The sequence below is a fragment of the Sturnus vulgaris genome, chromosome 6 (genome assembly GCF_052056855.1).
Source record: "Sturnus vulgaris isolate bStuVul1 chromosome 6, bStuVul1.hap1, whole genome shotgun sequence".
NCBI lineage: Eukaryota > Metazoa > Chordata > Aves > Passeriformes > Sturnidae > Sturnus > Sturnus vulgaris.
The window spans coordinates 20,996,726-21,010,612 of NC_142248.1; the positions used below are offsets into that span (position 1 = coordinate 20,996,726).

The following is a 13,887-nucleotide window of genomic DNA, read 5'->3' on the forward strand; positions in this document are numbered from 1 at the left end:
TTCATACACACAAATCCCTTTTCTGCTGCTGGTCAATACAGCTTTGTTGACAAACGCTCTAGTGTACATGCATTACTTTAGCAGAAAATGATCTTCAGCTGGCTGAGATCTTCAGGGACATAGATTCAGCTGTACTCTCAGAAGAAATCCTTGGCAATTCTAAGCTGTACCCTACAAGAGAGGTTTCCTAATACTAATTTATCCTAGCAAGTGTGTAAGTAGAGCCAAGACCTCCATTTCAACAGCTAGCTAAACATTTACAGAGGCAGAGAGCATCTCTGAGCTATAACATGCACTGACCTCGTACTCAATGCTCACTCATTCATGTGACTTTCTAATTAACATGTGAAGCACTCAGAATTTCTAGTCACATTATGTTGTAACAAGTATAAAGAAATACTGGCTCAAAGGCAGCCGTGGTATTTATTTATGACTACAAAGCATTGTAACATGGACAACTGTAATATGATCAAATTTAATGGATGATAGGAATTGCATTGTTTGTTCCCAAATTATTTTAATGATATTAAGTAATGTGAAGCACCTAACCAATAATGTGCACATCACGCAGCCCATCAGGCCAGGGGTAATAGCTGTGCTGGTAGTAGCTGATGAAAAAAGAATTATAAATACAATGTTTTATGAAAACACGACAGCAGAATGAAACACACCACAAATAATTCCAATCTTGACATAGCACATTTTAGGACCATACAGTTAAAAAAAAATAGCTACCACAGTGAAGACATAGTACATAAAATATACTAGCAGGTAGAACTCCATCATGGTGTTCTATCTTTATATTTAGCAGTATTTATTTAGTGTAACATGTAGCTAAGTCAAAATAAATTTCTTGAGATTATACAGATTTGGTAGACTGGAAGGTCAAAGCTGGAAACAAACAGCAAAGCTGTTGAAAACAGGTTCCATGTTTGAGACATGTGAAATTTGAAGTTATAAAATAGGTAAGAATTCTGAAGTAGATTCTTCTGTATCAGTATCTAGTAAAATGTGGCAATTAAGACTGAATAAAGTTCAAATTGTCATACAGCAATTCAGTGAATTTAGAAATGTAGCCTGGCTTGACAAACACTGAAGACAGAGCAGAAATAGACTGGGCAATGAAATGCTGAATGGCTCTGACAAAACTTAGTTTTCTAAACCACACCAAATGTCTGCCACAAAAACTACTTATCTCCAGTAATGTGTTACAATCCTATTTAGACACCCAAAACCAGACTCAGGTTTTGGGAAGTGTTCTTTCAAAAGAGTGAAGTTACTGGAAAAATAAGGAAAAGTGCAGCCACTTAGGTAAAAAATCAGAATTCCCTATGGAGAAATCTGAGACCTACAAAATTAAGAAGTCCTAGTTTTTGTACGTTACATTTTAATGGGGAAAAGGAAAGACAAAACATTACACAAGAAAAACAAAATTTCTCATCAGGAAGTCTTGATGGAAAGAGAGGACATAAACGATTGGAAGGAAAGACAACTGTTGATGGTGACTTAAAAAGATTAAGCACTCAAAAAATATTATCCTCAAATAGGTTCTGTCTTTTGTCTTGGCTTGTGACTGCAGATTTTTATTTTAAGAATTGCTAGAAAATGCTACAGAAAAATAACTGTAAAGAAAATAAACTAACACAGACCAGAATATTGCACAATATGACACTTTTCCTCCAAAATACAACTTATCTCCACATGCTTTTCCTCTGAATCTGTTAGACTTTAAGTATATTATTTATATTACCATGCAGTTTAAACTGTTATGGGCCATGTATTTTTTATGAATCTATCTATTATTTAAAATTTTAAAGGCCAATTTTACTTAAAGACCAGTAATTGACTAAGTAACACATAATGGGAATATTTAGACTACTTTACCACTGTTTATGTGTCCAGACACATTGTTTACATATGATCCGTCTCCTTTTTTTTCTTTTAAAGTTTTGTTACCCTCTGCCTTCCAGTTCACAAATTAATATGCTGTTGTTTAGCAAGTATCATGAAAAGCATGAAGTGCACATGAAAACCAAAGTGATGCTAAACACAGCATAATTTACTCTAATTGCTGCACTATCTATTAAATTCAAAGAAATACATGCTTTTTCCTCTCTGATGGTGATAAAAGTAGAAGATGGCAATAACTAAGTTTAGCTATTCTTAAAATTTTTACGTGAGCAGTGGTCTGAAGAGAGGGCTGGAATAGCTACAGTTGCAAGAAGTTTTAGTTTGGCTCTCTGAGTCACAGTAATAATCATGGACAAGACACAAAAGTTTTAACTGCTGTTCGCCTTTCCTTAGCACCAATCTTTGCAATAGGCAGGCAGAAGTTCCTTCATAAAACCTTTAAAATAATCTGTGTTTCTCCCTTAAATGATTCAATCACTTGCAGCATGAATTAACATGGCACTGTTCAGAACTATAATCCAGATTATATGTGTTAGGACAGGTTTGCATTTTAACCATGCTGCACTGTCAGAGGTAACAGAAACTGGACGGAACCAGCAGGTCCACAGGGGCACTGCCCTCTGACAAGCTGCACAGGAGAGTGGAGCAGGACATGAAAAAACATTCCTTTATTTTCCCTAAGTAATATGGAATTTGAGTTCAAATTTGAGCCCTAAGATCCAGACTTCAACTACCTGTCTTAGACATAATGGAGTCTCTTCAGACATTTTCCAGGTTTTCATTTAGCACAACAGAGTGGCTCATCACCTAGCAATCCAAAATATGTAATAAAATCACAATGTATAAGCAGATTTTAATTTAGTAATTTTTTAAAATGTGTTTTCCTCCCTTCTGCATGCTTGCAGCCTGGTATTCATCAACTTTTAATGAAGGGTGTGATTCTACAAATGGAGAGATAACACCCAAGTAGGTGAGTTTTCTGTAGGTGCTCAACTGAATCTTCACCTCTGAGTGTAAAAATTGATCTTCTGTCTACCACAGTAGAAACTTGTGGGAGACAATTTCTTGCAGCTTCCCCTGTGTTGATTGCTGTTTGCTTATCTCTAGCGACAGATAAAGCATTGCTGCCAACAGATTCTGTCAGCTTACATATCAAAGTGTGTGGAGGTTCAGGAGAACTTCAGTGTGTAATTGTGCAGATTTATAGCTTTTTTTTTTTTATGCAACAGATTTCAAACTTCATCTGCCACTGAGATAAAATAACAAACAATGCTCTCAGAGCATTTTCAGAAAAGAATCTCACATGGCTGTAATATATATTATAGTAAGCATTAGGCACACTGCTCTAAACTGTGCTTAACAGGTATGTTAAACGTATCACCTGAAAACCAGAAAAACGGTACTATAAATACCAGAAATTTTAAATGCTAATATTGTAATTCAGTTTGGCACATATTACAATTCAGAAAAGGATATAGGAATCTGATGCTTATAATGTTTCTTTGCTTTAAGACTTACAATCTTACATCATTCTGGACTAAAAAAAAGTCTCAAAGAAAATCAAGTTGCCTGAAAATGCTTTGTATGTGAAAATGTTACAGAAACCAGAAGTGGCTATTTTTTAAAATGTCCTACTCAATTGTGTTTAGACACGTTTTTAATAGAACTGATTTACCTTCTTTAAAGATGTTCCTAGAGAACTAGTCACATTGTTCTTTCATGTTTTATCAAGAGTCTTTGACGCCATTGACCAGAACTCGAATTTCAAAGGTCTCACAGTTATCTCCAAGACTTTTCCCCCTGTATAAAGCCTCTTGTATGACATTTTCTCCTACTGTTCCTGAAATCTCATATATAGAATTGTTCACCTTTATCTTCTGCACACAAAGATATCAGAGTACAGCACCCTATTGAAACCAAACTCAATTACTGGAACAAGTAGAACAAGAAACAGACTGCAGATGCAATAGAGCAGAATGAAGAGGTGCATAAAAAAAATATACACAAGCCCAATTACAGCAGCTTAAGCTTCCCACAGATTCTACAGCAATATCAGCTGTAGGTGGTTATGTGCCTCCTTCAACACCTCCTGGAGAGATCCCACGAGAGAAGATTATGCCATATGCAGTCTATACATGCTCTGTAGGGAATGTCTAAAGCAGCTGTTAGCACAAAACACATTACATTACTGGAATTTATGTTTTTAAAATCCTGTTATGTATAGGAAAAAAAATATAAAAGCAAAATACATCTACTCTTTGTAGCACTTTTATATAAGAACAGCCACAAACAGGTATTACCTTCAAGAGAAATCTCCTTCCATGGATTAGGTGGATACATGAAGGCAGCATTCTGAATTTGGTCATGTATGTCTTCATCTTCATTGAATGGAAAGGTACCACTGAGGCTGACATAAATGATGACACCCACTGACCACATATCCAGAGATCTGTTATAGCCTTTGTTTCTCAGAACCTCTGGAGCAAGGTAGGCTGGTGTTCCTACAACTGAACGCCGAAATGATTTCTCTCCAATGATTCGGGCAAAGCCAAAATCACAGAGTTTCACCTGTTTAATGAAAAATGCTATAGTAAGACACGTTATTTTTATTATCAAATACATAGTTGAGGAGCTTTTATCATCAATTAGTTGCAAGATGCATCTCTACTGTTCCTTCAAGTGTACTTTTTTTAAACTCCTCTTTGACAGGAATATTCTTATTCCACTAAAACAGCAGACCACAATAGCAGTGCACAGTATGTCTTCTGTTCCTTCATTCCATGAATAAAACACAGTTGTGGGTAGGCTTAACAGCTCAGGTTCCTGATGAAAGTGTAATATATAGTAATACTTATTCATTCGTAGTAAAAGAACACGGCAAACAGGAAAATTGTTTTACCTGTGGCTTTTTCCTAAAACAAGCAACTTGACAAAATTTAGTTCTTAAACCTCTACTTTCATTTTACTGTGGATCTAGTTATACTCTCTGCAAACTTCCTTGTCTGAGTTCTACAAAGTAACAGAGTAAGCAGCTTGAAAATTCTCACTTAAAACAACTCAGTATAGATCCTTCCCTTGCAAATATTGATCTTGGTATTATTTAAAAATTATCAATAGTACTCATTTTGAATATGGGTGATTAAGGGAGATTAAAGATGAACTCCGTAGACTGAAGGTAACAGAAGCAGATAAAAATACCTTTTAATGAGAAATATAACCAGTCAGAATGTATATTAAAATACCCTGTGATCTACATGGCATTTAAAGTCATAGAATTAAAGAAGAAGCTCTTGTTTTGCATGAGCCCTACCCAAATTTTCAGAAAAATAACTTTCTTTCTGGAGCAAATCAATCAGCCAAGTAGTTTGTGCTGTAATGGTGAGCAAATTAGAAATGATCACGCAAGTAGCTAATGTCACACTTGAAAAGCTATTTCAATATTTTAGACAAATGACAAGAGTCAAGGATTTTCAAACATAATTTCTTTATAAAGTGGTTTGAATAAGTGATCAAATTTTTCTTACCTAAAAATTTTGTGCAAACAGGTCACTAACCGTTTTCTTGTTTACATAAACATTGCTGACACTTATTAATTAGAACAATTTATCTTAAGAAAGGGCATTTTCTACTTGCCTGTGGGAAAGGATCAGCTGATGCCAATAACACATTTTCTGGTTTGAGGTCACAGTGAACAATATTTTTGAAATGAAGGTGTCTTAAAGCAACAAGGATCTGTGAATAAACAAATCAAATTTTGGTCACTTTTTTAAGCAAGGATTGGTGTGAAGAAAAACAATCCAGCAAGAATGTACCTTTTACAAGAATGTCAACAATAAAAAACCCAAAAATCCCCAAAATGCTGTGCCTCAAGTTTTCTTGATGTTTCACTGCATTGAATATAATTTTTCCCTTTCCAAGAGTTTACATCATAAATATCTTTTAAAAACTGGGTTCTAAATATTTGTTTACTTTTTTGTGCATGAAATCTTTGCAAGTAGTAACATGTGCAGAATGACCTTTCATATCTAGATTCAACTAAAAACATTTCACAAATACTTTATGATCCAATTGAAGTGTTTTCTCGATGAGAGAAAGAATGGAGAGTGTTGTATGTATTTCTGTTCTGTTACATACAAATAAATATAGTGACTGTAACATCCTTTTTGTGTGGCTTTGACTCAGTTCCTTGTGTTTGATCAGGGGCTGACAGAATTTGCAACCGAATTAGAGCAGTGAATATGGGGAGGCTGAATGAATCTGTGAACAGAAGAATTCAAATTCTAAAGCTGGTGGCACTTTTGTACATTAAAGCCTGGAAACTAGGAAACCTGTTAAGTTCAACCCCAAGTAAGGAATTTATAATAATAAACATCATAATACTGTTCCTCCTGCTACTTTTTTTCTCGACTGCCAAAACATGGGCTTCTCTGACTGTGAGGTGGCTCATTACTGAACTGTGTATCTAAATTTAAACCAGTATTTTGGGCTGCCAAAGAAGAAGTACGATAATATTACAGGAATATAACAACAGGAAGCTTAAATAAATACCACATCAATTGTTAATAGAAGTAATAATGGAATCCAGAATCAGACAGAGGTAACACTGAGTTTCAGTCTCAGCAAGGTTTAACAGTGCATAGTATGAACTGCATTGATTTGATATTGGACAGTTCAAAAGGCTCCAATTTCTTTTTCTAGTTCTTCAACAGTTTGCTTTTAGTGCTTTCCTTTCTAGTGCTTAATTCTTCCATCATACGAGCAACTGGTTTACCACTCCTGTTTTACTCAGATTTTCATAAACCAGGCAGGTGAATTATGTCAAAAGGAAAACATAAGGAACAGTGATAATAATTGACCTCAAAATCTCCTTCTAGGTCTGTAATTAATTTCTTACCTGAGTAATTAAAAACTTAGTTATTCTCTCTGGCAATCTGCCCTTTTCACTTGACAAGATCATCTCCAGCATGTCTCCATGGAGTTTTTCCATAACAACAAAGACCCTTTCAGGTGTCTCAAACATACACTCCAGATTTACAACCCCAGGATGATGAAGATTCTATTTAAGATAAATATAGCATGAGATTTCTCAATATGATCAGTAGCTTTTATCATTACATATCCAGACTTCAGACCCCCACCTAAACCAGACAATGTTTTAGTACTTCATAATTTAAACTGTGTGCCTAACCTGTAGGCAACAGGGACAAAATTTCTAGGAGCAATATAGGAGAAGGTATGAATTTCAAATTAGTTTAAGATACATTTTTCTTACTGCCTAGTGCTTAAAACTGCAGAAATTGTAACTCCTAGTGTGACACTGTTGATACGTTTTGGCTTTTTATGGAAAACAAACAGCAAAAATACTAATATTTTTGCAAAAACACTAGTGATTATAAATTAAAATCATTATATTATTATCTGGTATTTATAGAAATAAATAATGGAGCTAATACAAAAAAAAACAAACAAGAAAAGAAGAACAGAAAAGTACCTGTAAAATGGCAACTTCATTACGAAGTTGACTTTCCTGTTTAGTTGGAAATCTTAGTTTATCAATTATTTTAATGGCAACATCTCTTCCAGTTTTGCGATGCTTTCCTGCATTAATAAAACAAAAGCTCCTCTCAATTAATGTGATTAATTATGAAAAGTGTTCCCTTTTTATGGATTACACAAATGGCCATAGCCAAGTAATTCTCAGAGCTAGTTTGCAGGTAAAACATTAAAAGTTTTCTGTAACTTCTCTTCTTTCTACCCTTTCATAACAGAACTTTTCCTTACTATTGCCTTATAAATCCTGACAAGCATATAAAGCTTATTTATATGCCTGTAAGACACAAGCATATGAGAAAGTTAGCTCTACATCTCAACAGTACAGATGCAAAGTTAATTTTCTCATATATATAAGCTGCAGCTGTGTTCTGAGCAACTGGCTCATTGTAGGTTTAGTCCTTCACTGCTGGCTCCACACTAGCAAATATTGAAATATGTGATAGCCTTAGGCATGTCAGTGCATGCCCCAGGTTTATCAGAGTCAGAGATACCTCAGTGAGAAATCTGTTGTTACTTCTCACTTCACACTGTCTCAAAGAACAGCTATACTTAAATACACCTCTAAAAAACTGCTGAAAAAAAGGAGAAAAGAGAGAGGAAAAATTAATAAGAAAATAAAAAGAGAAACACTTCTAACAAGCCACTGAAGAAACAATTAAAAAAGGCCTTACTGGAACACGTAAAGAAACACAGAAGGGAGAATAATATTTTTTTCATCCATTGCAGTTCTCAAAAAACATCTTTCTGCACTTTCAGGCTTGCTTTATTAGAACTTCCAGAGAATATGAAGTTACTGATATACACTGACCCACTACTGGGCAGAAAACTTCAATCTACAAAATGATATCATCAACACAAAACGTAAACATAGATTTTGTTGAATGTATACTGCTTAAATGAAACAACAGACAACTAATTTCTGCAATAAAACATTTCAGAGTCCAAATACTTTCCCCAATCAAGTAAATTTTTATCTTAAGCATAACTGTACAACACACCAAAGCCTTACCTCCATAAACAATTCCAAACTGTCCTGATCCCAATACTTCATCTGGAAAGATCTGGTATACAGTGCTAATATCCTGTTTATATAAACAACAGATATTAAGCCCTAAGAACATGGAAAGAAAATTTGTATTTCATTTGCTTTTTCTAGTGGGAAATAGCATTCTTTTAGTACAGTACATTTTAAAATATATTATCTGCCAAAAAATTCAGGTGTGTTTTCTTACAAGCCATAGTAACTGTAATTGTTGTAAAAGCTGATGAATCTTCAACAGGTTGACTGAGAGGAGTAAAAATATTCCATTTGTGCCAGAGAGGCAGTCTCATGTCTCACTATTTCTCAGTGCTGTAACACAGGCTAAAGCACAAGCTGTTAGCAGATGCATTTGGGAGACTCAAACAAACATCAAATCTTGTAGTTCAGTTTTATTTTGCTGATATTTAACCAGCAGCATATACAACAAAGAGTAAAAGAGTATCTAATTCATAATAAAGGCTGTCTTACTTTTTGTTAGGAAACAAATGGACACATCCCTAGCAGGCAATCTGTTTGCAATCTTTTTCTGACAACTACCAGAGCTGTCCCAAAACTTTAGCTGGCTGCAGGGAATATCTATTTTTTCCACCTGCCATGAGATAGAAAACAAGCAGTGTAACTGCTTAACTTGACCACATGACCCGTGTCTAACTGTCCCAGAGTAAAAGAAACACAGAATTCTCTCTGTGCGTGTGTTATGATATATGCAACTCTTCCTTTGGATAGAGTTTCATCATCAGACAACAGCGAGTATCTGATCTCTCAGATATGACAGGAAATGGTGTATTTATCAAGGTTTGTAGTCAGTTTTACAAAGTTCAGTTGACAAATTTCAAATTACAAATGAACTAGTAATTTCTGCACCTCGCTTTTCCATTTGGTAATTAACATCCTACACAGCCCCACAGTTAAAGGCTGGGAAATTACCCATACATAATTCTTGCATCTCGAGAAAAGGCGCCAGGAAGATGGCTTTTGTCGAAAGTTTAAAAAGCTAATTGTTTGTTAATTTCCTCAAAGGAAGTGAGAAATGGCTGATGGGAACTCCCCTAACACTCCTCTTGAAAGCAGATCAATGACTTTGCCAGCCTAATCATAGCACGTCTAGCACCAGCATCCAGAGAACACTCACCACGTTTTCTTGGACTTGGCAGTTTGACACAGAAATACTGATGGATATATCCCCTAGGGAAGAAAGTAAAATATACTTTAGATTGCTGTGCTTTTAGTTCAAACATATAGTAATAGGAAATGACATTCATATTACATCAGTATCCACTGACAGCTCTAGAAATTGGACCAATTAGGTCAGCTTGTGCAACTACCAGCTAATATAAAATTATACAGCAGCCCACAATCACATGAATTGAACAACAGTTTTGCACTGTAGGGAAAAACCAGAATTATACAATTCATTAATAATTTTTTAATAATGAAGTCTCATAATTCCCATTTATAAGCTTTATTGCTTTTTCCCATTCTATTTTGAAGCTTTGTATCTCATCCAAGTAACAACTGCAACAAAACTGATTTTTTTTAGTATTTAATAATATTTTTGATTTATTTAGTCACCTACAACATATCTGACGCTATTCAGATGAAGACAAATACATATTCAAATGAGACTGCATACTGTTACAAGTAATACACATTTCAACTGGCTTAACAGACATTATTAAAAATTAAAAATTAAACATAATGGACACAAAACCTTGCACGTGCATTTTAATACAATGAACACCAGATCCAGCTTCTATCAATTTGGAGCTTAGGATGTTATAAGCATGTCATAAGCATTTGAACTATAAACTCACTGAGGGGAAATTCAGACTATACCTAGTGCTAACTGCATTACACAAAGAGAATACTTTGCTTCTTTGGAGCACTGTCACTTCTGTCTCCTACTTCTGGGTAGAATCTCATTCATGCTGACTTTCCACTTGTTTAAGCAAAAATTTTGAAACTAGTGTCCCCTACTATAAGGCCTGCATTACACACTGAAGACACTTGCTACTACCCATCAGCACTAATCCTAGTTGCAGTAAGTAACACGAGTAACTTCTGCCTCATATGGCTTATTCCCTTTCCTTAGGACAACTGCTTTTGGCATAGAATATTTCAGTTATGGAGAGGTCTTTAATCATTGCCAGTTTGTTTTCAAATTTACGTACTGCTGTGCTTACATGAAAAAAAAGCGTGGACAAAGACAGACAAAGTCTTAGACTTTGAGCAAAAGAAAGAAGGTTGCTGTCATTCTCATTGTCCACAAGAAATAGTTCTAAAGGTCTCAGACCACCTTAATTTTTGCACATAAAACCCAAAGATAACTACTAACTTGTAAAGAAATTTTTAAAACTTTCCAAGAGGAAGATAAGACAGCTGTCATGCCCAGTCCAGTATTTTAGGTGATTTGTTTAGCTACACTGGACTCAAACCAGGGGCACTAGACAACTAGTCTGATGGAAATGACATCCAGAATTTGACACTATTTTATAGCAGATTCCAGTTGAGAAAGCAAAGGACACTGCTGATTTAATCTGATATGTGAGCTGTTGTGCCTGGAGATGCAATGCCACAGCCTGTTGTTATTACTTGGTTTCTGAAGGGCTTGTGGTCTCATTAGCATTTTGTGCTGCATTAACAGCATCCAGATGTCAAGTGCTAAAGTGGGTGTATGTTGCAACAAAAGGTCCAATCCAAATTATGTAGACACATCCAAACTCTCTTTACACTGACAAGGCTGAACAGAAGTACAGAGCAAACACAGAAGCACATGGCCAGTAGTGGGGAATTGTTTGCTCTGTACTACTTTATTATCAGTACCCAAGAAAGATTTAAACAGGTCTCATATTTGGTTTACATAAACTTTTGTCACCTTTGCTAGAGAATTACACAAAGGTATGTATATTGGAAGCTAAGATATATTCAGTACTTTTGGTCCTGGATAACACACATGCCTTGTTGTGCTTAGAATAGCTGTTATTCACACTTGAGCTCTTTTCATCTCAGAATGGGACAACGTTTGAGGAAGCTGTACAGCCTAATATGATGAAAGGGAGCATATAATCTATGCTGCAGTGACTCAACGAGTGAAGAGCTGCTTCTGCACTCAGCTAGCAACATAAATTACAGTCAGGATGGGAAAAAAAATCTATCAGTTCTGAACTGGAGCTCAGAAAACTTCATTCTTCTGCACAAGGAGGCTATTTCTCACACCAGCAACACAAATTTGAATTAGAAGGCTTACTAATTTCATAACTATTTGCTTACTAAAATATCTGCATCTTGTATATCAATACAGATGTCCTACTACAAACTGAAAACACATGGATGAGAAATTGTGGTGTTTAAAATAATATGGAAGACAAGTGACAAGCCACGACAGAATAGTCCTGTGCAATGCATGCTTTCAATGTGTGCAGAAGACTGAGCAATGTCATTTGAGATGTGATTCTCCTTATCAGAAATGGAAGAAATGAATAGACTTACTGTGCAGGCTGGGTCCTGAGCCAGTTGATGCCCCTTTAGGGATGACAGGCATCAGGGCATGCTGTATTGCCATCTCCCACATTCGTGCCACATCAATGCCAACACCACTGCAGATAACACTGTTATTCAGTGGAACACTTGAGAGGTTGTCTATGTTTTCTCCAACATAATAGACTATATTTGCTGTGCTTATTTCAAAGCAATGAGGATTGGCTCCTTGAGGCAGCAAAGTGAAAGTTTTTGCAGGTTCCAGAGATAAAATTTCAGACAATGGGATTTCCTAAAATGAAAAAAATATTTTACTTTCTGTGCAAAGATATAAAACTTCAGCATGAGCTTTATTTGATTAGTTTATGATATCAGTTATTGCCTTTTACCACGTGCTTCTCGTACAAACAAGAAGGCTCTTGTAACCTGAAACTCTGTGACACAGATGGCTGTTGATGGTAAAATACTAAGTGTTTCTCTCCAAGACTAAATAGAAGTTTAATTATTTAACTGAACTTATCCAAGAGAGTAGTGAGGTACCTTCAGAAAAAAAGCAGGGCCATCCATATATCAAGAGAACTCCATTAGAAAATAAAACCTTGTTGACTTCTCATGTAAAAACTTTTCATTTCCACAACACACATTTTATAGGTCCTTGTTAGCTGACACCTTTCTGATCAGACTTGTTTGTGAAAAGCAGAACATACATATGCAGCTTAAATAATGAAAAAAAAACCAAAACCAAAACCTAGATAGAAGTTACACTATTATTGTACTTTTAGGAAGCATCTATTTAGCAATTTAGTCCTTATATTCTGCTAGTATAAAAAGAGGTTGAAAAATATTCCTTACTTTGTAATATTTGCTTCCAGTATCATTTTGAAAAAGTGTAATGCATTTGCTGTCCAGCCTCCAGTAGTGTCGCTTTCTCTGCAATGAAAAACAAGTAAATTAATGAAATGTTCATTTCACAAAAGCACTGCCAAAGTGTTTCTTTAGTTTGAAGAGATGTACTGTAAATGATACAGACTCAATTACTATTACAAGATTTTAATGAAGACTTTATAATTGAATTTAGAATTTATAGACTTCTTATTATGCTCTGCTATTTCAGGAATAGCTCTGTTAAAATTGTACAAGTTTTAAAAATTTAAAATGTCATTCTGATGTCTGCAAAACATTCAGCACAATTTGCTGGTATATATGATCCTAAAGCAATTGAAATTTCTTTCTGTATCCCTTATAACACCCACCTTTTTAGCAGGTTGGAATGAATTTAGCCTTTTTCTACACTAAATATACTTTACAAAAGTCTCAATTCAACTGGCAGTAAGTACTGGGGAGAGTGCAGCTGGAATGTAAAGCTACTTTACAGAACGCCTTAACGTTATGTTTCACTTCTTTATCAATGATTTTACATTTGGCTGCCTACGATAATGCAACAGGTAAAATCAGATGTTTTTTGCATGTTCTGTCTCCTGTTCTTACAAGCAGTGCCAGTCTCTAGTTATGATAAGAATTGGGACTTTAGGAATCATAAAAATTGCAAAAAATTCTTCACATGAGTCACTGTAAATTATGAGAGTATTGTCAGGATTTGATTCTATACTATAATATAACATGTACTGGAAGACAGGTCTTCTGTAACAATTCTTACCAGTGTGTCCTTGCTTGTATAGTGAACCATCCAACCCTCCTTCATTACTGTGCTACTTCTCCTTTTTGTGTGCTTCACAGACTGTACCACTCTCATTAATGGAATATTGTTGCTGGTTGAAGGGCTTAAGAATAAATCATTAAAGGCTTTTAAAAAGAAGATAACTTTGGACAAAAAGAAAAAAATCTTTAAAATCAGAATACATGTACACACACAGAGAGAATATACCCACATTCATTTTTGTCAC

The 13,887-nt window shown here is 35.2% G+C and overlaps 1 protein-coding gene and 1 long non-coding RNA gene across 3 annotated transcripts in view; one reads left to right on the forward strand and one right to left on the reverse strand.

The window, feature by feature from the left end:
- LOC148223353 (uncharacterized) overlaps window positions 1-13,887 on the forward strand; it is a 241,709-nt gene that overhangs the window by 173,194 nt on the left and 54,628 nt on the right. The window lies entirely within an intron of this gene.
- Window positions 1-13,887, reverse strand: part of PRKD1 (protein kinase D1) — a 114,712-nt gene that overhangs the window by 8,521 nt on the left and 92,304 nt on the right. For both annotated transcript variants that reach the window (XM_014891429.2, XM_088167220.1), the window contains 9 exons: window positions 13,641-13,764; window positions 12,836-12,913; window positions 11,996-12,275; window positions 9,639-9,691; window positions 8,474-8,546; window positions 7,403-7,509; window positions 6,806-6,967; window positions 5,545-5,643; window positions 4,212-4,479 (listed from right to left, as the gene is read on the reverse strand). In XM_014891429.2, coding sequence (XP_014746915.1) covers window positions 4,212-4,479; window positions 5,545-5,643; window positions 6,806-6,967; window positions 7,403-7,509; window positions 8,474-8,546; window positions 9,639-9,691; window positions 11,996-12,275; window positions 12,836-12,913; window positions 13,641-13,764 — 1,244 coding nt within the window. The remainder of the gene's footprint in view (window positions 1-4,211; window positions 4,480-5,544; window positions 5,644-6,805; window positions 6,968-7,402; window positions 7,510-8,473; window positions 8,547-9,638; window positions 9,692-11,995; window positions 12,276-12,835; window positions 12,914-13,640; window positions 13,765-13,887) is intronic.